At 43.6% G+C, this 24,507-nt stretch overlaps 1 protein-coding gene across 5 annotated transcripts in view; it reads right to left on the bottom strand.

Moving 5' to 3' along the window:
* Positions 1-24,507, bottom strand: part of fbxo11b (F-box protein 11b) — a 138,464-nt gene that overhangs the window by 77,810 nt on the left and 36,147 nt on the right. For 4 of the 5 annotated variants that reach the window (XM_070889320.1, XM_070889321.1, XM_070889322.1 and 1 more), the window contains one exon: positions 2,551-2,678. In XM_070889320.1, coding sequence (XP_070745421.1) covers positions 2,551-2,678 — 128 coding nt within the window. Of the gene's footprint in view, positions 1-2,550; positions 2,679-7,164; positions 7,206-24,507 lie in introns of those variants that run through there. The other variant, XM_070889323.1, reaches the window with a different exon arrangement.

Here is a 24,507-nt window from a genome sequence, read left to right as displayed (position 1 = left end):
ATAATAGGCGCCGTTTCTGTTCTAAAAAGTCGGCACACCATACGGAGGTACGCCGTTTTAACCCTGGAGGCATACTTGGGCCCAATGCGTGTGTGTTTCCACTTGTGGAAAAGAGCAAAACTAGAGGCCATCAATATAAAAGAGTCACCAAGAAATCAAATGGGTAATTCAGCAAAAACTTCATTACCCAGGGAGTGGTGAGAATGTGGAACTCGCTACCACAGGTAATACTCGAGGCGAATAGTATAGATGCATTTAAGGGGAGCTAGATAAGCATGAGGAAAAAAGGAATATAGGGTTATGCTGAAAGAGCTGGATGAGGAAGAATAGGAGGCAGCTCGAGTGTAGCATAAACAACAGCATGGACTGGTTGGGCCGAATGGCTGGTTTCTGTGTTGTATATTCTATGTAATTCTATGTAATATCAGAAAGATAGTGTTATCATTAAGGAGACAGTAGAAAACTCACTATGTACATATTTCTTTCCACTCAAACATCACACGGTTACGCTGCCAAAGCAAATATTTTGGATTACACCTAGAGGTATGGAGAGAAAGCAGGAAAGGGGTACTGAAGGAATGATCAGCCATGATCTTATTGAATGGCGGTGCAGGCTCGAAGGGCCTGCACCTATTTTTCTATGTTTCTACCAAGCTCCGAAACTAATTGGCAAACTACTGGTTTTCCACCGCATCTCTACGCTCCTGTACAGACTCTTGGGCAGGGGTGGGCAATTATTTGGGCTGGAGGGCCACTTAAGTTTTGGTGAGCTGTTGAGAGCCATACACCCACGTTCCCCCAAGGTGTGCGGCCGTGTGATCACGCACCATCGCAAGGTCCCGCTCTGGCCGTTTTTACCAGCTCCTGCCACCGGAAGAGATAGCACAGAGCAAATTTAAAGGGACCATACACTCAAAAAAGTTAGAGGGAACATTGCCACACACACACACACAATGAATTGTGTTAACAGCTACCATTAAAATTAAACAAATTGAATGCAATGTTCAATATACCCGGGTCCATTTAGTTATGCCTCCACTATGCCAATTAAGTGGGATAATATTAAAACAAGTGCATAATTGTGCAAGAATTAATAACCCCACTAAGTCATTGGTGAGAGAAAAGTGTTAAACTGGTAATTTTGAAACAGGTCAACTCAAATGTTGATCGTTCCCACTTCATAAATATAAATTCAGATGATAGTCAGATAGAATCGAATACACAATTTGTAGTGCAAAGTAGTACTATCTTCTGTTACTAAATTTATTCCCTTCCCCCCCCCCCCACCCCCGTGGAAATGACCATGGCTCACCAGACCCTGGGTGAAGAATTGGATGAACTCTCGCAGGATTTGGATTGTGATGATCCAGACCACAAAGGTGCAAATAAACTGTAAAAAGTCAAATGGGCTTCGGAAGAGGATGAAAGGCTGAACAAACTAATAAAGCAATATGGCAAAAATGACTGGAAACTTATAGCAAGGCTCAAACGAATGTGCAGCTCGAGCTCCAGCTCGTGTTCTATTTCCCGCCAGCCGGATAGAATGAACTGGCTGGCCACATATGGCCCCACAGGGCATATTTTGCCCACCACTGCTCTTGGATCTCATGTACATCAGTGCACCACTGAGGATTGTAGGAGTTGCTACTCTTGTAAACAGCAGCAGAGTGCTCTTAAGATTCACTCCAAATCTCAGACCAATTGTACAGGTTTATACACCATGAAATTCCAACAGAACTTTTGGTTACAGTATGCATCAATCATTAGTCTTCCATTGAAGAACAAGCTCCGGAGGCAGGCCATTTTATGCAGTTTAAATGATGAGAAAATTCATAACCTAATAAGACGACAAATTAATTTGATGAGCAGGGAGTTACAGTCAAGAGCTGCTACTAATGCCTGTGTACAAAATTTTCTTCATTAATTTCATTCCCATGATCTCACTGGTCCATGCATGTTCCTGAAGCAATTGCCAAAATAGCTGGTGTCATTCCAAAACATGCGCTTTCCAAACACTGATTTTTAAAAAAATGGGAAGTCATTTTTTTTTTTTTTAAAAAGTTAAAACCTCTGCAGCTGAATTATTTGAGGCAGTTAAATTTCTAACAGAACAAAGTTTACTCCACTTAATTTGAAGACTGTTAATTTGATTTATTAGATCAATTTTCTTTACATCACCAATTTGTTTATGATGGTGAAATTAAAGTGTCAAGATATTGGATTTTTTTCATGCATACAATAACTTCGTATCTAAAATCTAAACGCTGTACACGTCAATATCCAATGCTCAAGTCTGCAGCCTCCGTCTGTGGAGCATCAATTCCCTCATGCAAAATGTAACTAAATACGTGGTATGCAAGAGAGACAATGCCCATTTTACCCAACAAGAGCATCTTCACTTCTGCTTGATAACTAAATGGCAAGTGTTAATACAACAACTGTGTTGGCCATGTTTCCATAGATAAAACCTACATACAGGCAAGTATGTTTTTTGGAACAGTGGGGTTGAGAATAAAATAATTTCTCTGAACCTGCGACAGTGTGACTCACCTCCATGCTATTCTTTGTAGGATAAGCTGTTCGTTTTGACAGTAGTGACTTTCTCCGCAGCTGGTATGGGCTGTTTTGTGCACCAAGTCCTGATTCTTCCGCAATCATGTCTGCAGGGACATCCTCATCTACAAATGAACAGAAAAAAAAATAGTTTGTTCTGGCACAAAACATGGAGGAGGGGGCTTCACATCCTTCCCGCCACAGAACATAGTATGTTCTGTTCAATGACACAATTTACTAAACCCACTCCATCTTCTGAACAAAAGACTCCACAGACCTTTTAATAACCCCCCCACCAAAAATATCAGATCAAACTCCAGAATACTAGTTAAAACATTAGTTCTGCCCCAGCAGGGGTAGTGTGTCCAATTCTGAAGGACACACTTAGGAAGGACATGAAGGATTTGGAGAGGGTACACAAGAGATTTACTGGAATGATCCAAGAGATGAGGGATTAGTTACATGGATAGACTGATGAAGCTGGGGTTGTTCTCCTTACAGTAGAGATGGCTAAGAGAAGATTTGATAGAGGTATCCAAAATCATGAACCGTTGAGTAAATAAGGAGGAACTGTTTCCAGTGATTGATGGTTTGATAACCAAAGGCACAGATTGAAGGTGACTGTCAAAAGAACCAGGTGCGACATGAGGTAAAACTTATTTACACAAGTGGTTAAGATTTGGAATGCACTGCCCGATAGGGGCTGGTGGAAACAGATTCAATGGTAGCTTTCAAAAAAAAAAAAGAGAATTGGATAAATACTAGAGAGAAAAAATTGCAGGTATATGGGGAAAGAGACGGGGAGTAGGACAAACTGGATTGCTCTTAAAAAGGGCCGCGCAGATAGCTTCTGTGCTGTACTATTCTATGAATACCCATCCAATCTTACATCCTGCATTATTGATTCTTAAACAGTAGCCTTCCTTGACATGATATCCCCAATGGTTCCAGCAGCAAAAGAACTCATTTAACATTCAATCATCTCAATCAGCAGTTAGCCTGATTATAAGCAATCGTATTCTAAACTAGATATTTATCCAACTTTTGCAAAGGTGTTGAGAGTCTATTGCACATATCCATTTCAATTATTTTTGGGGGGTTGGGGTGAAGAGGAGGCATGCACAAAAGATGGCTTCTAAACAAGTTTTGCTAATTTAGTGCTCTTTTACAATAACATGCATTTTTAATATAGCACCTTTAACAGAAAAAAGTCCTATGGCTCTTTAGACGCATAATCAAAGAAATCGAAACAGGAGAGAGGGGCTAAGAAAAAAGATAGAAATAATGCAATCATTTCCAGAGTAGCAACCAAAATGTGCACACAAATGAATACAGTGATTTCAGGTTAAATAAGCATGGCAGATTTAGAGAGGTATGTACTCCTTATAAAGAGTGGACAGAGAGGATATAAGACACTCCGAAGTTCAAGTCTGAGATCCTGAGATGGAACGATACAGTGGTAGACCAGACTGAATCTGCTTGGATTATTTAAGAACCAGGTCAGAGACAGTGGTAAAAATGGAGTTGATCTAGGAGAAATTCGAAGGGAAGAATAAAAGAGCATTTGGCAGAAATTCTGTAATGCACAGGAAGACGACATGCAGCTGTTTAATATCCTTGCTACTAAGACCATTCCACCCAGTGTAGTCACTGTTGTAATGTGGGAAATGCGGCAGCCAGTTTGCAAAAACTTCCACAAACTCAGTCATCCTCATCGTCATAGGCAGTCCCTCGGAATCGAGGAAGACTTGCTTCCACTCTAAACAGGAGTCCTTAGGTGGCTGAACAGTCCAATACGAGAACCACAGTCTGTCACAGGTGGGGCAGATAGTTGTTGAGGGTGGGTGGGACTAGTTTGCCGCACGCTCTTTTGGCTGCCTGCGCTCGATTTCTGCATGCCTCACTGACGAGACTCGAGGTGCTCGACACCCTCCCGGATACACTTCCTTCACTTAGGGCAGTCTTTGGTCAGGGACTCCCAGGTGTCAGTGGGGATGTTGCATTTTATCAGCGAGGCTTTGAGGGTGTCTTTGTAACGTTTCCTCTGCCCACCTTTGGCTCGTTTGCCGTGAAGAAGTTCCGAGTAGAGCGCTTGCTTTGGGAGTCTTGTGTTTGGCATGCAAATGATGTTGCCTGCCCAGCGGAGCTGATCAAGTGTGGTCACAGTGCTTCAATGCTGGGGATGTTGGCCTGGTCGAGGACGCTAACGTTGGTATGTCTGTCCTCCCAGGGGATTTGCAGGACCTTGCGGAGACATCATTGGTGGTATTTCTCCAGCGACTTGAGGTGTCTACCGTACATTGTCCATGTCTCTGAGCCATACAGGAGGGCAGGTATTACTACAGCCCCGTAGACCGTGAGCTTGGTGGCAGATTTGAGGGTCTGGTCTTCGAACATTCCTCCTCAGGTGGCCAAAGGCTGCATTGGTGCACTGGAGGCGGTGTTGAATCTCGTCATCAATGTCTGCTCTTGTTAAGAGGCTTCCGAGGTATGGGAAATGGTCCACAGTGTCCAGGGCCGCGCATCTTGATGACTGGCGGGGGGGCAGCAGGGACACGCTCGTGGAGGACCTTTGTCTTACGGATGTTTAGCATAAGGCCCATGCCTTCGTAAATATGCTGACTAGGACTTGAAGTTCAGCCTCTTTATGCACAGCATAAGGCCTACGTCTGTGCATATGTAGCTCGACGACAGAGGTTGGGGTGGTCTTGGACCTGGCCTGGAGATGATGAAGGTTGAACAGGTTCTGTAGTTTAGTTCCACTCCAGCAGGGAGCTTGTTGACTGTGATGTGGAGCATGGCAGCGAGGAAGATTGAGACAAACAGCAATGTGATAATGACCAGATAATCTGTTTTTGGTATGTTGATTGAGGGATAAATATTGCCCAGGACACAGAGGATAACTCCCCTGCTCTTCTTCGAAATAGTGCCATGGAATCTTTTAAATCAACTTGAGAGAGCAGACGGAACTTCGATTTAATGTCTCATCCAAAAGACGACATCTCCGACAGTGCAGCACTCCCTGAGCACTGCACTGGAGTGTCAGTCTAGATTTGTGCGCTCAAGTTCCTGGAGTGAGACTTGAACCCACAACTTCTGACTCAGAGGCAAGTGTGCTACCCACTGAGCCACAGCAGTGCCTTCAAGATGAGAGAGAAGTAGAGAGACAGAGAGTTTTAGGGTGGGAATTCCAGCACACAGCGCCAACGGTAGAGCTATTAAAGGCTGGTTGCGCAAGAGACCAGAATTGGAGGAGCGCAGAGACCTCGGAGGGTTATTGGTCTGGAGGCGGTTACAGAAAAAAAGGGAGGGGTGAGGGAGGGAAGGATTTGAAAACAAGATTGAGAATTTTAAAACTAAGATGTTGCTGGACGAGGAGACAATGTCGGTCAGCAAGCAGAGAGGGTGGAAGATGAGAGCACTGGAATAATCAAGCCTAGATACAACAAATGCATGGATGAGGGCTTCAATAGATGAGTTAAGGCAGGGGCGGAAACGAGCAATGTTACGGAGGTGGAAGTCGGAGTTCTTGGCGATATAGTCGGAAGCTCTTCTCTGACTCAAAGACGACACCAGGGTATGCAAATGGTCTGGTTAAGCCTCAGACAATGGCCAGGGAGAGGAATGGAGTTGGTGGCTAGGGAACGGAGTTGGTGGCAGGGATTGAAAACAATTGCTTCAGTCTTCCCAATATTTAGTTGGAAGAAATATCAGATTTCAGGAGGGGGATTAATAGGTTAAAAACAAATATTCCTCTTCCTCTCCCCTGACCTTTATTGTAAAGATGGATGATTGTCAAAAATAAAATATCAGCCATGATTAAATGGCACCGGACATTGCTTTTTTTGGCTTAAAAAGGAATAAGCAATTATAGTAATTGACACATATAAAACATCATAAAAAAACAAAATTATGAAAAGGCCAAGATTCCAGAAGACTGGATAGAAAATAAACAATGTTTAGTTAAACTTACATTTTATAACAAGCCAAAACCAGCCTTTCCTAATTTGGAATCCTCTCCATAACTAAAGGGTAACATTCCCAAAACATTAGCTCTCTGGATAGGACCACCACTCAGCTCAGGTTTCAGGGAGAGACATCGCCAACAAATTATGTTCTTTTTTTCTTCCCAGATAAATCTACGCAATAATGCTCACCACCAAGCAAATGTCTTCTACAATCACCAATTTGAAACTGGGCATATCCCCCTTTCAAGTACCAACTCGGATGCAAGCTTTTGCTTGCTGATGTTCGCACATGTAAATTTTCCAACAAACATTGCCATTAAGAACAAGATTGCTGTCGAGGAACAAGAAGTGTCTTTTCTGCGCTCTTGCCAGGGTCACTGAGGCAAAATCAGCAAACTCAGTACAGATCTGAGAATTCTTTGGTCAATGACAAAAGTATTGCACCAATGTATTTATCCAGCGAGTCATTTGGGGAACTCAATTTTTTTTTTTTAAATGCATAGTCAACAACAACTTGCATTTATATGGCACCTTTAAGATAGTAAAACGTCAATCGTCAAAAGGTAAATACCCTTGGCCCCCACAACAACGAGATAACTATAGAATTTCCAAGCTAGGGAATTGCAAACACATTGTAACTCACCATCATCAGAGGCGGTCCCTCGAACGAGGATGACTTGCTTCCACGAGTTCTAAGGAAGTGGCCCTAGAAATAGTGGATGCATTGGTGATCATTTTCCAACAATCTATCGACTCTGGATCAGTTCCTATGGACTGGAGGGTAGCTAATGTAACACCACTTTTTAAAAAGGAGGGAGAGAGAAAACGGGTAATTATAGGCCGGTTAGCCTGACATCAGTAGTGGGGAAAATGTTGGAATCAATCATTAAGGATGAAATAGCAGCCCATTTGGAAAGCAGTGACAGGATCGGTCTAAGTCAGCATGGATTTATGAAAGGAAAATCATTCTCGACGAATCTTCTGGAATTTTGAGGATGTAACTAGCAGTGTGGACAAGAGAGAACCAGTGGATATGGTGTATTTAGACTGTCAAAAGGCTTTTGACAAGGTCCCGCAAAAGAGATTGGTGTGCAAAATCAAAGCGCATGGTATTGGGGGTAATGTACTGACGTGGATAGAGAACTGGTTGGCAGACAGGAAGCAGAGAGTCGGAATAAATGGGTCCTTTTCAGAATGGCAGGCAGTGACTAGTGGAGTGCCGCAGGACTCAGTGCTGGGACCCCAGCTCTTTACAATATACATTAACGATTTAGATGAAGGAATTGAGTGTAATATCTCCAAGTTTGCAGATGACACTAAACTGGGTGGCGGTGTGAGCTGTGGAGGAGGACGCTAAGAGGCTGCAGGGTGACTTGGACAGGTTAGGTGAGTGGGCAAATGCATGGCAGATGCAGTATAATGTGGATAAATGTGAGGTTATCCATTTTGGGGGCAAAAACACAAAGGCAGATTATCTGAATGGCGGTAGATTAGGAAAAGGGGAGGTGCAACGAGACCTGGGTGGCATGGTTCATCAGTCACAAAGTTGGCATGCAGGTACAGGAGGCGGTGAAGGCGGCAAATGGTATGTTGGCCTTCAAAGCTAGGGGATTTGAGTATAGGAGCAGGGAGGTCTTACTGCAGTTGTACAGGGCCTTAGTGAGGCCTCACCTGGAATATTGTGTTTGGTCTCCTAATCTGAGAAAGGACGTTCTTACTATTGAGGGAGTGCAGCGAAGGTTCACTAGACTGATTCCAGGGATGGCTGGACTGTCATATGAGGAGAGACTGGATCAACATGGCCTTTATTCACTGGAGTTTAGAAGGATGACAGGGGATCTCATAGAAATATATAAGATTCTGACGGGACTGGACAGGTTAGATGCAGGAACAATGTTCCCGATGTTCCCATAACCAGGGGACATAGTCTTAGGATAAGGGGTAGGCCATTTAGGACTGAGATCAAGAGAAACTTCTTCACTCAGAGAGTTGTTAACCTGTGGAATTCCCTGCCGCAGAGAGTTGTTGACGCTAGTTCATTGGATATATTCAAGAGGGAGTTAGATATAGCCCCTTATGGCTAAGGGGATCAAGGGATATGAAGAGAAAGCAGGAAAGGGGTACGGAGGTGAATGATCAGCCATGATCTTATTGAATGGTGGTGCAGGCTTGAAGGGCCAAATGGCCTACTCCTGCACCTATTTTCTATGTTTCTATGTTTCACAGGTGTTTCCATGAAGGACCCGATGTTCCAGTCCTGAACTCCAATTGAGGGGTGGAAAATGCCTGTGCGTGGATTTTTTTTTTTAATATAAACATGTGGCGACCGTTGCACACCAGCCATCACACGGGCTTGACAGAGCTAGGCCTTTATCCAGTGGCAAGGGTTAACCAGAATGACTGGAGACCTGCTCTGCTGCACGGACCTAGCACGCACACATATCGCAGTGTGGGCAGATCCGTGCTGCCCCTGGGCCCTCGGCTCTTCTGGGCCTCGTACCCTCATCTGTCGCACCTCCGCCACAATCTCTCACCGCCATAAACATTTACTGCAGCTCGCCACAAACACTCGCCGCTCATCCGCCCCGATCTTCCCACTCCTCTGTACCTCGGCCCTGCCGATGTTCCTGCCCACGCTCCAGAACAGCGACCAGGGTTTTGATGACGTCATCTAGTTGCCCATCTAAAAATCATCGCACTTTTGGAGCAGCTCGCGCTGGAGGTTGAAGTGGTATGCCGCTCCAGCTCTTTTATAGCCCGATCTGCGGAGCTGTTCTCTCGTAATAACATGCATTTATATAGCACCTTTAAAGTCGTAAAATGTCCCAAGGCATTTGACAGGAATATGATGATAAAAAATTTGACACCAAGCCACATAAGGAGAAATCAGGGCAGGCGACCAAAAACTTGGTAAAAGAGGCAGGTTTTAAGGAGCATCTCGAATGGGGAAGAGAGAGGTAGAGAGGCGGAGCGGTTTAGGCAGGGAGTCTCAGAGCCTAGGCCACCAATGGCTGAGTGATTATAATCAAGGATGCTCAAGAGGGCAAAATTCGTGGAATGCAGACATCTGGGGGGGGGGTGGGGGTTGTGAGGCTGGAGCAGATTACGGAGATAGGGAGGGACGAGGCCATAGAGGGATTTGAAAACAAGGATGAGAATTTTGAAATCGAGCCATTGCTTAAGGGGGAGCCAATGCAGATTAGCAAGAACAGGGGTGTTGGGTGAGTGAGACTTGATCCGAGTTAGGACATATTTTTTGGAAAGCTGAGTTTTGGATTAACAGTTATGAATCATCAAAATAATCTAGAGGGACAAGCTAAATTGCAGCTCGGTTAAATTTCAACAAGTACAAAGACTGGCAGATAGCCTTGGATTGATCTACTTGGAAGTGCTATGAACACGACTAAAGTGATGCTTCTTCGCTTGAAAGGAAATGTGCATTGATAGATAAAACATTGGCACACTTATAGTTTTGCATCTGGTCTTACAACTACCTTACTCACATGCTCAACTAAGTCGGCTGGAACATAAAGCTCCATGTGCTCTCTGACAATGGCTCATGTACAAACACAACCTTGTGTGGTACTATGCCAAAAAGAAAGGTCATGGTTTGATTTGAGAGTTGATCTCAGCCAGAGCTTAGATTTTCAAGCCTAGGGTTCTTGTAAGGGCCCAGGTTAGATTTCTATCAAATTTCAGAATTTTTCTACAGCTGTTGATTTAATAAGAAGGTTATATCTAAAATTTGGCTTTGTAACCTTCACCTTTGGGTAGCAGATATTATCTTTCATAAGGTAGGACACGAGGTCCCTGGAAGTATTTCAGTATTTTCCCCAGAAAACTTACCCATCACCAAGAGACAAAATAAATGCCTCATGTTCCCAGAATAAGGAAAGGGCATCCTGGTTTCTACTGATAATCTCTATCTAATGAATATTACTGGAAAATAAACTTCACTTCTGGCCCAAAGTCATTGAACCCATCCTCACCAACCTACACTAACTCCCTCACCCATAGTAATTGACTTTAAAATCATTGACATAAGAACATAAGAAATAAGAGTCGGCCATTTGGCCCCGAGAGCCTGCTCCACCATTTAATAAGATCATGGCTAATCGGATCTTGGGCTCAGTTCCACTTCCCTGCCCGCTCCCCATAACCCTTCATTATCGCTCAAAAGTCTGTCTACCTCCACCTTAAATATATTCAATGACCCAGCCTCCACAGCTCTCTGGGGCAGAGAATTACACAGATTTACAACCCTCAGAAGAAATTTCTCTTCATCAGTTCCAAATGGGCGACCCCTTCTGAAACTATGCCTCCTAGTTCTAGATTCCCACACAAGGGAAACATTCTCTCTGCATCTACCTTGCCGAGCCCCCTCAGTATCTTATGTTTCAATAAGATCGCCTCTCATTCTTTTAAACTCCAATGAGTATAGGCGCAACCTGCTCAACCTTTCTTCTTAAGTCAACCTGTTCATCTTAGGAATCAACCGAGTGAACCTTCTCTGAACTGCCTCCAATGCAAGTATAGCCCTCCTTAATTGAGACCAAAACTGTACACAGTACTCTAGGTGTGGCCTCACCAATACCATGTACAGTTGCAGCAGGATTTCTCTGCTTTTATATTCTCTCCCCCTTGCAATAAAGGCCAACATTCTATTTGCCTTCCTGATTACTTGCTGTACCTGCATACTAACTTTTTGTGTTTTATGCACAAGGACCCCTGGGTCCCTATGTAATGCAACATTTCTAATTTTTCTCCATTTAAATAATAATTTTCTTTTCTATTTTTTCTGCCGAAGTGGATAACCTCAGATAGGAAGTTCCAGGATTTTGACCCAGCAATGATGAGGAACGGCAATATATTTCCAAGTCAGGATGATGTGCGACTTGAAGGGGAACTTGCAGGTGATGGTGCTCCTTTGCGCCTGCTGCCATTCTAGGTGATAGAGGTCGTGGGTTTGGGAGTTGATGTCTTAGAAACCTTGGCGTGTTGCTGTAGTGCATCTCGTCGATGATACACACTTCAGACATTGCCCCAGTGGTGGAGGGAGTGAATGTTTAAGGTGGTGGATGGTGGAGAGCTTTACACCATTACCCCCACCCTTTTCTTTTCTCTTCTCCTCCACCACGCCGCCGCCACCACCCCCCCCCCCCACCCCCCTCCAAATGGTTTGAGCCTTCAGCAATCTCACTCCCACACTGGAATTTTCTCCCCATCTTCAAGGGCCTCCTTAAAATTTACCTCTTTGCACACACCTTCTGCAACCATCTCTATCTCTTCTCCTTAAGACACCCAGCTCTACCTCACTACCAGTTCTCTCGACCCCTCCGCGGTCTCTAAATTGTCAGACTGCTTGTCCCAACATCCAATTCTGGATGACCAAAGCCATTATTTTCAGTCTCCACCACAAACTGTTCCCTAGCCACTGACTCCATCCATTTCTCCAATTTCTGTCTAAGGCTGAACCAGACTGTTCGCAACCTTGGTGTCACATTTGACCCTGAAATGAGCTTTCAAGCACATATCCGCAGCATAACTAAGACTGTCAATTTCCAGCTCTTAACATCGCCAGTCTCTGCCATTGCCTCAGCTCAGCTGCTGCTGAAGCCCTCATCCATGCCTTCATTACCTCTAGACTTGATTATTCCAACGCAATCCTGGCTGGCTTCCCATATTCTACCCTACGTAAACTGGAGCGGATCCAAAACTTGGCTGCCCGTGTCTTAACCCGCTCACTTACACACGTGGGAAAAAATTGAATTAAAAAAATAAAATGCACGAGTATGAACAGACCAGAAACAAGGCTCATCTTTCTAAGTATTCTCTGGCAGTCCCCCAAGTACTACAACAAGGCTTATTTCCCTAAATGTTCTGCCAGTGCCCAAGTATAGGGCAAAAGAGGAAGAAAGCAATTGCAGGAAAAGGACATGCCTGCTTTGGGATGCTGTTTAGAAGTGGTGTGGCAATTATTTTTCCTATACCTACCAGCTCACAAAATGAGGCCGCTTCATTAGCATCATTGGATTCACCTGACAAATCCAGTGTCCAAATGGGAATTCAGACCTGTCCAAATTCTACAGTCTCTAACATACTGGATGTAAATCCTGCATCCAACTCAATGCAATTTTTAATAAGTGATATGACTGCTACTAGTACCTGTATTACCAATACTCATTCTTTTACATGTTTGGCTGCAGCTTTAAGAGGAAACATTAGCGCAACACTATTCCGATATGTAACATACGTTCCTCTCCCTGCCTCCCCACAAAAAAATTCTGCTTTGAAATGAGCCTAAAGTTCATCTCACTTTAAAGATGCATTTGCTGCAAGTTAACTATTAACCAGTATCTGAAAACTGTTCTCGTCTCCAATGCACTGTGCACCCAATGGGCTTAGACACAATTGGTCAAATGAAGTCACCACTATTTCCCCCTGTACTACAACTTATAAATAATAAAATAAAACGTCCCAAGGAGTTATCAAAAAACAATGACAATATGCAGCCATATAAGGAGCTTAGGGCAGATGACCAAAAGCTTGGTCGAAAAAGGTAGGTTTTAAGGAGCATCTTAAAAAAAGAAAGTGGAGCAGCGAAATGATTTAGGGAGGGAAGTCTAGAGCTTAGGACCCAAGCAGCTGAAGACACAATCGCCAATTGTGGAGCAATTAAAATCAGGAATGTTCAAAAGGCCAGAATAGCGGAGTGCAGAGGTCACCAAGGGGCAGCATGTAGATGAGAAATAGGAAGGGGCCATGGATAGATTCCTTGTGGGGCACCAGAGGCAACAATGCACGTAGGGAAGTAATTGCAGGTGAATCTATAGTTGCGGCTGGAAAGATAGAATGAAACCAGGCGAGTGCAGTCACATCCAGCTGGACGACAGTGGAGAGAGCGTTGGAGCAGAATTTCGCAGTCAACTATGTCAAAGGCTGTAGACAGGTCCAGAATGTCAAGAAGGGATAGTTAACCACAACAGTCGTGAAACATCCAGGAAACAGCAGTGGAGGTTGTGGATATGGATTCTTAAAAAGGACTTGATAAGGTGCTGGAGAGGAAACTACCCAATAAAATTAAGGCACATTTAAAGGGAGCACAGAGTTATGGCTAAGGAGTTGGTTAAAGGACAGGAAACAGTCGTGGATTACTGGATATTTTCCAGATTGTAGGGATAGTAAGCAACCGTCTCCCCCAGGGGTCAGTGTTGGGACCACTGAAGTAATGTCGTAGGTGGCTATAGCAGGAAATGTGTTCGTTGAGCAGGCAGAAAGAGGTCAAATGAAACTTAATGTAGTAGTAGTATCAGGTTGTGATCTGATACATTTTGTTAGACCAACCAAGGAGAGGAAATATACACTCAATGGTAAAATGTTAAAAGAATAATAATTGGACGAGGTTGATAGCTCTTTCAAAGAGCCAGCAATGTCACAATGTGCTAAGTCATCCTTCTGTGCTGTAAATTTCTATAATACAGCACTTTGACGTCAACTCTGTCTCCAACACTATTCATTTTTCATTTCTAGGTTACAATGACGAATGAGCACAAAGGCACAGAATGAAACATTACAGATTATTGCTCCACCCACACATCGGAGATTGGTGCATGCATCAAAAATAACTGGACCGGATATTCAACAGCGCTCATGTCAAATCACATCTTGGAAACAGTACAACAACTAGATTAAAAACTTATGGTATTACAATGGGACAACAAAATTCCAGCCCTATTCACACAGGGTTCAGTGCTTGGCCCAGTTTTGTTCTCAGTTTATAGATAATTTAGACTTCGGTATAAGGGCAAACGCGAAATTTGCTAACTCTACAAAAGTGGACGGTTGGGCAAAAAGTGTGCAGGACAGCAAGACTACAGGAAGGTTGGCTAGCAGAATGGCTAAACAGGCGAAAGATGTAATTTAATGTGGATAATTGTAAGATCAACAACCTGCATTTATATAGAGTCTTTCATGTAATAAAACAGAGGGGAAAAAATGAACAAATGGAATATAGAAACATACTGAACGATGTGGAGAGATATCTAGGGCTTCAAATTCAAAATTCCCTGAATTTGCAGGTCGATATAACCATAGCAACGGGGATAGTATCACAATGGTTATGTTCCTGGACGAGCAATCCACAGGCCTGGACTAATGATCCAGAGACACGAGTTCAAATCCCACCACAGCATCTGGGGAATTTAAATTCAGTTAATTAAATAAATCTGGAATAAAAAACTAGCATCAGTAATGGTAACCATGAAACTATGGTCGTAAAAACCTATCTGGTCTACCAATGTCCTTTAGGGAAGGAAATCTGCCGTCCTTACCTGGTCTGTCCTATATGTGACTCCAGGCCCACAGCAATGTGGTTGTCTCTTAAATACCCTCTGAAATGACCTAGCAAAACACTGTTGTACACAACTGCTATGAAAAACAATTTTTAAAAAAATGAACGGACCACCCGGCATGAATCTTGGCACCGGCTTCGGACATGACAATAGCACACCCAGCTCAGTTGACCCTGCAAAGTTCTCCTCGCTAACATCTGGGGACCAGTGTCAAAATTGGGAGAGCTGTCCCACAGACTAGTCAAGCAATATAAACCGAGAGGTGATTTAGCCAGCGGACTGGAAACAGCTACTTGAAGGTAAATCAGTATCAGAGCAGTGGGAGGTATTCGAGGAGGAGATCCGGAGGGTTGAGACCAAATATGTGCCCTTAAAGAAAAAGGGTGGGACAAACAAATCTGGAGCCCCCTGGATGTCTAACGAAGAAAAAAGAAAAATAGGGAGACTTATGACAGATACTGAGGGCTCAATACTGCAGAAACTCTAGGAGTATAGAAAGTGCAGTGATGAAATTAAAATGGAAATTAGGAAATCAAAGAGCATGAAAAAACTTTGGCAAGTAAAATCAAGGAAAACCCAAAGATGTATTATAAATAAATTAAGAGCAAGAGAATAACTAAATAAAGAGTAGGGCCTGTTCGAGACCATAAGGTAATCTGCGTGTGGAGGCAGAAGATGTCGGCATGGTTCTTAATGAATACTTCGACTCTGTTTTCAGAGAGGAGCAATGCAGACATTGCAATCAGGGAGGAGGAGTGTGAAATTATTCGATGAAATAGGTGAGAGAGGAAGTATTAAGGGGTTTAGCAGCTTTGAAAGTGGATAAATCCCCAGGCCCGGATGAAATGTATACTAGGCTGTTGAGAAGCAGAAAAGGAAATAGAGAGGCTCTGATCATTTTCCAATCCCCTCTGGCTACAGGTGTGGTGCCAGAGGATTTGAGGACTGCTAATATGGTACCTTTGTTTAAAAAGGGAGAAAGGGATAGACCGAGTAATTACAAGCCAGTCAGTCTAACCTTGGTGATGGGAAAATTATTGGAAGCAATTCTAAACATCAGGATAAATCTTCATTTAGAAAGACACAGATTAATCAAGAACAGTCAGCATGGATTTGTTAAGGGAAGGACATGTCTGACTAACTTGATTGAATTTTTTGAGGTAACAAGGAGGGTCGACGAGGCTACTGCGTTTGATGTAGTGTATGTGGATTTTAGCAAAGCTTTTGATAAGGTCCCACATGGCAAACTGGTCACAAAAGTAAAAGCCCATGGGATCCAGGGCAAAGTGGCAAGTTGGATCCAAAATTGGCTCAGAGGCAGGGGGATACATAAGACGACAAGAAATAGGAGCAGGAGTAGGCCATTTGGCTCCTTGAGCCTGCTGCGCCATTCAATAAGATCATGGCTGATCTGATCTTGGTCTCAACTCCACTTCCCTGCCTGCTCCCCATAACCCTACACTCCCTTCTCAATCAAAATCTATCTCCACCTTAAATATATTCAGTTCTCTGGGGCAGAGAATTCCATAGATTTACAACCCTAAGAAATTCCTCCTCATCTCCATTTTAAATGGGTGATCCCTTATTCTGAAACTATGTCCCCTAGTTCTTGACTCCCCCACGAGGGGAAACATCCTCTATAAGATCCCCTCTCATTCTTCTAAACTCCAAGCAGTATAGGCTCAACCTTTCTACACAAGACAATCCCTTCATCTCAGGAATCAACCTCGTGAACCTTTTCTGAACTGCCTCCAATGCAAGTATATCCTTCCTTAAATAAGGAGACCGAAAACTGTACACCGTGCTCCAGGTGTGGCCTTACCAGTGCCCTGTACAGTTGTAACAGGGCTTCCCTACTTTTATACTCCATCCCCCTTGCAATAAATGCCAATGTTCCATTTGCATTCCTAATTACATGCTGTACCTGCATGCTAACTTTTGGTGTTTCATGTACAAGGACCCCTGGATCCCTCAAAACACAAAGACAAAGACAGAGGATGTAATGTTCTCTGGTATACTTCCAATAGCTAGATATGAAGCAAGTTCACCAAAATAATTGAAGTAAACAAGTAACTGACAGCATGGCGAGAACAATGGTATCTTCAGAAACTGGGAATCCATCTGGAATAACCCCTTCCTAATTACTTGTTGTAATTGAATGCTAACTTTTGTGTTTCATGTATAAGGATTCCCAGATCCCTCTGTACCGCATCATTTTGTAATCTCGCCCCATTTAAATAATAATTTGTTTTTTTTATTTTTCCTACCAAAGTGGATAACCTCACATTTTCCCACATTATACTCCATCTGCCAAATTTTTGCCCACTCACGTACCTTTGCAGATTCTGTGTGTCCTCCTCACAACTTGTTTTTCCATCCATCTTTGTATCAGCAAATTTGTCTACTTACACTCGGTCCCTACATTGAAGTCATTAACAGATTGTAAATAGTTGAGGCCCCAGCATTGAGCCCTGTCGCACCCCACTAGTTAGTTTGCCAACCTGAAAATGACCCATTTATCCCGACTCACTGTTTTCTGTTAGTCAGCCAATCCTCTATCCATTCTAATATATTACTCTCAACCCTCTGAGCTCTTATGTGCAGTATACTTTTATGTAACACCTTATCGAATGCCTTCTGGAAATCCAAATACACTACATCACCTAGTTCCCCTTTATCCACCCGGCTCGTTACATCCTCAAAGAACGCTAATAAATTTGTTAAACACAATTTCCCTTCCATAAAACCATGCTAACTCTGCTTGACTATATTATGATTTTCTAAATTTCCTGCTACGACTTCCTCCTCTGTCATTCAATCAGTGTGCAGACGATGCTTGCGTTTGCGCACACTGGGAGGTCGAACTTCAAACCATCATCAACACCTTCACCGAAGCATACATAAGACAAAAGTTCTCTACCAACCTGCCCCCGCCACACATTACTGCCCCCCAATTATCAAGATCCATGATGAGGCCTTGGACAATGTGGACCAGTTTCCATACCTCGAGAGCTTACTGTCAACAAAGGCAGACATCGATGACTAAGTCCAACACAGTCTTCAGTGTGCCAGTGCAGCCTTTGGTCACCTGAGGAAAAGTATGTTTGAAGACCAGGACTTCAAACCCGGCACCAAGCTCATTAAGACCCCAGGATGCAGGCCATCAGGTCCAGGGGACTTGTCCACCTTTAGTCCCATTAGTTCGCCTAGTACTTTTTCTCCAGTGATAGTGTTAAGTTTCCCCTCCCTATACCCCCTTGATTATCTATTATTGGGATGCTTTTAGTGTCTTCTACCATGAAGACAGATACAAGATATTTGTTCAAAGACTCTGCCATTTCCCTATTTCCTATTATTAATTCCCCAGCCTCATCATCCAAGGAACCAACATTTACATTAGCCATTCTCTTCCTTTTTATATACCTGTCGAAGCTCTTACTCTCTTGTTTTTATATTTCTTGTTCGTTTACTATCAATCTATCTTCTCTATTATCTTTTTAGTCATCCTTTGCTGGTTTCTAAAAATTTCCCAATCCTCTGGCCTACCACTAATCGTCGCAATATTGTATGCCTTTGTTTTCAATTTGATACCATTCTTTATTTCCTTAGTTAGCCACGGATAATTCATCCTTCTCAGAGTCTATCTTTCGCACAGGAATATATCTTTGAGAGTTATGAAATATCTTCTTCAATATCTGCCACTGATTATCTACCGTCTTACACTTTAATCTATTTTCCCAGTCCACTTTAGCCAATTCTGTCTTCATACCTTTGTAATTACCTTTTTTTTAAGTTCAGGACACTAGTTTGAGACCTAAGTTTTTCACCCTCAAACTAAAATTGAAATTCTAACATGCTATGATCACTCTTCCCCAGAGGATCCTTTACAATGAGATTGATCAATCATATCTCCTACACATTACCAGATCTAAAATAGCCTGCTCCCTGGTTGGTTACACAATGTATTGCTCGAAGAAACCATCCAGAATACACTATGAGCTCTTCAAGACTATCTTTGCAAAATTTGATTTGTCCAATGATTATTGCAGTACCTTTCTTGCAAGCCATTATTTCTTGGTTTATACTCTGTCCTACAGTGTAGCTACTTTTATAGGTCCTATAGCCTACTCCCACCAGTGACTTTTTTCCATTATTTCTCATCTCCACGCAAACTGATTCCACATCTTGATCTTCTGAGCCAATAATTATTTCTCACTATTGCACTGATCTCATCCTTTAACAGAGCTACCCTACCTCCTTTTCCTTTCTGCTTATCTTTCCGAAATGTCAAATAACCCTGAATATTCAGTTCCCAGCCCTGGTCCCCTTACAAGCACATTTCTGTAATGGCTATCAGATCATACCCATTTATTGCTATTTGTGCCAGCAACTCATCTATCTCTTAGTTGGTTGGTTGATGGGTGTTTTTGTGCCTGGAAGGTTGTTTCCAGTGGGGTTCCGCAGGACTCAGTACTACGATCCTTGCCTTTTGTGGTATATATCAATTATTTAGACTTGAATGTAGGGGGTATGATTAAAAAGTTTGCAGATGATACTAAAATCGGCTATGTGGTTGATAATCAAGAAGAAAGCTGTAGACTGCAGGAAGATATCCATGAACTGGTCTAGTGGGCAGAACAGTGGCAAATGAAATTAAATCCGGGGAAGTGTGGGGCATCGCATTTGGGGAGGGCTAACAAGGCAAAGGAATACACATTAAATGGTAGGACACTCAAGTGTAGAGTAACAAAGGGACCTTGGAGTGCATGTTCACAGATCCCTGAAGGTAGCAGGCCAGGTGGTTAAGGTGGTTAAGAAGGCATACGGAATATTAGCCTTTATTAACCGATACATAGTATACAAGAGACTGGAGGTTATGCTTCAACTGTATAAAACACTAGTTAGGCCACAGCTAGAGTACTGCGGCAGTTTTGGTCACCACATTACAGAAAAGGTGTGATTGCACTAGACTTGGATGAAGGGACCAAGTGTAGCGTAGCCAAGTTTGCTGACGACACAAAGATGGGAGAAAAAACAGTGTATGAGGAGGACACAAAAACCTGCAAAGTGAGTGGGCAAAAATTTGGCAGATGGAGTATAATGTTGGAAAGTGTAAGGTTAATCGAAGAGCAAGTTATTATTTAAATGGAGAAAAATTGCAAAGTGCTGCAGTACAGTGGGACCTAGGGGTCCTGGTGCATGAAACACAAAAGGTTAGTATCCAGGTACAGCAATCGATCAGGAAGGCCAATGGAATCTTGGCCTTTATTGCAAAGGGGATGGAGTATAAAAGCAGGGAAGTCTTGCTACAGTTAGAGTATTGGTGAGGTCACACCTGGAATACTGCGTACAGTTTTAGTTTCCATATTTAAAAAAGGATATACTTGCTTTGGAAGCAGTACAGAGAAAGTTCACTAGATTGATTCTGGAGATGAGGGGGGGGGGGGCGGTGGGTTGACTTATGAGGAAAGGTTGAGTAGGTTGCACCTCTACTCATTGGAATTCAGAAGAATGAGGTGATCTTATCGAAACGTATAAGATTATGAGAGGGCTCGACAAGGTGGATGCAGAGAGGATGTTTCCACTGATGGGGGAGACTAGAACTAGAGGGCATAATCATAGAATTTAAAACTGAGATGAGGAGGAATTTCTTCTCGGAGGGTTGTAAATCTGTGGAAATTCACTGCCTCAAAGAACTGTGGAAACTGGGTCATTGTATAAATTTAAGACAGAGACATCGGTTAAGAAACTGTCTAAGGAAATAAGGGGTTATGGGGAGCGGGCAGGGAAGTAGACCCGAGTCCATGATCGGATCAGCCATGATCGTATTAAATGATGGAGCAGGCTCAAGCGGACATATGGCCTACTCCCACTCCTATTTCTTAAGTTCTTATGTAGAGATGGACCACAGAGGAGATTTACGAGGATGTTGCCTGGACTGGAGAATTTTAGCTGTGAGGAAAGATTGGATAGGCTGGGGTTATTTTCTTTGGAACAGAGGAGGCTGAGGGGAGACCTCATTGAGGTGTATAAAATTATGAGGGGCCTAGATATGGTGAATAGAAAGGGCCTATTTCCCTTAGTAGAGGGGTCAACAACCAGGGGGCATAAATTTAAAGTAATTGGTAGAAAACTGAGAGGAGATTTGAGGGGAATTTTCTTCGCGCAGAGGATTGTGGGGGTCTGGAACTCGCTGCCTGAAAGGTGGTAGAGTCACAAACCCTCACCACATTTAAAAGGTACTTGAATGTGCACTTGAAGTGCTGTAACCTACAGAGCTATGGACCAAAAGCTGGACAGTGGGATTAGGCTGGATAGCTTTGTTGGCTGGCACGGACACGATGGGCCGAAATGGCCTCTTTCCGTGCTGTAAATTTCAATGATTCTACGAACAGCCTGACACATTCATATCTTTCAGCCAATGTCCCAGATTTCTCCATCACCATCCCTGGATATGTCTTATCGCACTGGCAGGATAGACCCACCAGAGGCGGCAGCGGCACAGTGGTATACAGTCGGGAGGAATGGCTCATAGAAGCATAGAAGTTTATAGCATGGAAGGAGGCCATTTTGGCCAATCGTGTCCGTGTCGTTCAACAAGAGGCTATCCAGCCTAATCCCACTTTCCAGCTGTAGGTCCATAACCCTGCAGGTCACGGCACTTGAAGTACCTTTAAATGTGGTGAGGGTTTGTGCCTCGACCACCCTTTCAGGCAGCAAATTCCAGATCTCCACAACCCTCTGCGTGAAGAAATTTCCCCTCAAATCCCCTCTAAACCTTCTACCAGTTACTTTAAATTTATGTTCCCTCTGCTAAGCGAAATAGGTCCTTTCTATCCACTATATCTAGGCCCCTCAATTTTATACACCTCAATGAGGTCTCCCCTCATCCTCCTCTGTTCCAAGGAAAAAAAAACCCAGCCTATCCAATCTGTCCTCATAGCTAAGATTCTCCACTCCCGGCAACATCTTCGTAAATCTCCTCTGTACCCTCTCCAGTGCAATCACGTCCTTCATGTAATGCGGTGACCAGAACTGCATACGGTACTCCAGCTGTGGCCTAACCAGTGTTATAACCAGCATTACCCCCCTGCTCTTGTATTCTATGCCTCGGCTAATAAAGGCAAGCATTCCGTATGCCTTCTTAACCACCTTTTGTACCTGGCCTGCTATCTTCAGGGATCTGTGGACATGCAATCCAAGGTCCCTTTGTTCCTCTACACTTCTCAGTGAACTACCATTTAATGTGTATTCTCTTTCCTTGTTAGCTCTCCCCAAATGCATTACCTCACATTTCTCGGGATTAAATTCCATTTGCCACTATTCTGCCCACCTGACCAGTTCATTGATATCTTCTTCATTATCAACCCCACAGCTTATTTTTGTATTGTTTGCAAACTTCTTAATCATACCCTCTATATTCAAGTCTAGATCATTGATGTATCCCACAAAAAGCAAGGGACGCAACATAAGAAACAGGAGGAGTACCGATGTTCAGTTTGGGTCCCGCCAGGGCCACTCAGCTCCAGGCCTCATTGCAGCCTTGGTCCAAACATGGACGAAAGAACTGAATTTCAGAGGTGAGGCGAGAGTGACTGCCCTTGACATCAAGGCAGCATTTGACCGAATGTGGCATCAAGGAGCCCGAGTAAAATTGAAGTCACTGGGAATCAGGGAGGAAATACTCCACTGGCTGGAGTCATACCTAACACAAAGGAAGATGGTTGTGGTTGTTGGGGGTCAATCATTCAAGCCCCAGGACATCACTGCAGGAGTTCCTCAGAGCAGTGTCCTAGGCCCAACCATCTTCAGCTGCTTCATCAATGACCTGCACGCCATCATAAAAGTCAGAAGCGGGGATGTTCGCTGATGAGTGCAGTGTTCAGTTCATTCGCAACTCCTCAGATAATGAAGCAGTCCATGCCCGAATGCAGCAAGACCTGGATGACATTCAGGTTTGGGCTGGCAAGTGGCAAGTAACATTTGTGCCACAGAAGTGCCAGGCAATGACTGTCACCAACAAGCGAGAGTCTAACCACCGCCCCTTGACATTCAACAGCAATATCATCGCCAAATCCCCCACCATCAACATCCTGGGGGGGGGGTCACCATTGACCAGAAACTAGACACAAATACTGTGACTACAAGAGCAGGTCAACGGCTGAGTATTCTGCGGCGAGTGTCTCAGCTCCCGACTCCCCAAAGCCTTTCCGCCATCTACAAGGCACAAGTCAGGAGTGTGATAGAATACTCTCCACTTGCCTGGATGAGTGCAGCTCCAACAACACTCAAGAAGCTCGATACCAGCCATGACAAAGCAGCCCGCTTGATTGGCACCCCATCCATCACCTTCAACATTCACTCCCTCCACCACCGACGTACCGTGGCTGCAGTGTGTACCATCTACAAGATGCACAGCAGCAACTTGCCAAAGCTTCTTCAGCAGCACTTCCCAAACCACCGATCTTTACCACCTACAAGAACAAGGGCAGCAGGCACACGAGAACACCATCCTGACTTGGAAATATATCACCGTTCCTTCATTGTCACTGGGTCAAAATCCTGGAACTCCGACCAGCTCATGAGTTACCTGGATTAATGAAAAATGTATGCACAGCACAGTTTGGGTACAACAGATTTCTGGAGCTTGATAGTAATTTTCTTTGCAATTTCTTCTGAATTTTCCTTACTGAGACCTTCACTATCCTTAACCAAAGTGCTTTCAGTCTTAGTGCACCTGAAATTGTTTGGACCCCTGCCTCCAGCCCACACATTCAGAAGGACCAAGCAGCTGGAAGGTCACTAAATATTCAGGGAAGAGGGAGGAGAGCAGCAGAGGCAAGACGCTTACAGCAGCCCACTCGCTATTACCCCTATTGGTGACACAGCATTTGCTTTACAACTGTTTTTATGTAGGCAAATGAGTGCTGCAGGAAATTTTACATTAGTCACATCAGCAAGATCAGCACAGAAGCTGGCATAATTTCTGTGCAACCCAGACAATTCAGGGCTAAAAACTAATAGCACTGCACCCAGGCCACACAAAACTGCACTTATGGTGCGCACAAAGCTCACTGGTTTCCTCAGAAATTTTGGACACTGCTGTGTACAAGCAGTTACTTGAACGATAGACCCTATACTACCATGCAGCACCTATGCTGATGATCAAGCGCACATTTTTTTTCCATGTGCTGGTGAAGACTTTCTGCAAGCTAGCTCACGAAGGAAGTTTTTCTTGTGGGGTACAGCAAGGTGATGTCAAGAGGTAAAAAATGTGACCAATCCTGGCTCTAACTTTCTTGCATGTCAAATTTCCACCAGCAGGTATTTGCATGCAAAGTCAGCTTGTTGCCTGGCAGCAGAGCATCAACTACAATAAAGAGCACTGCACGGATCTCCTTTTCTGCAAGAAATTGCATATATAAACTGTGGTGAAACCTGGCGACCTCTTCCCATAATTAAAACATGAACACAACAGTGGTCCATCTGGCAGCAAGACTAGGTACATGCATAATACACCGACACCTATTAGTGTAAATTTGGTACATGACAAATAAATAATTTTTGAGGGCACAGTGACAGATTTTATTTCTTTACAGCAATTCAAAAATACTAAAACAGCAATTAAATAAAGG

The sequence above is a fragment of the Pristiophorus japonicus genome, chromosome 9, assembly GCF_044704955.1.
Source record: "Pristiophorus japonicus isolate sPriJap1 chromosome 9, sPriJap1.hap1, whole genome shotgun sequence".
Lineage (NCBI taxonomy): Eukaryota > Metazoa > Chordata > Chondrichthyes > Pristiophoridae > Pristiophorus > Pristiophorus japonicus.
This window is presented reverse-complemented; position numbering and strand designations above follow the sequence as displayed.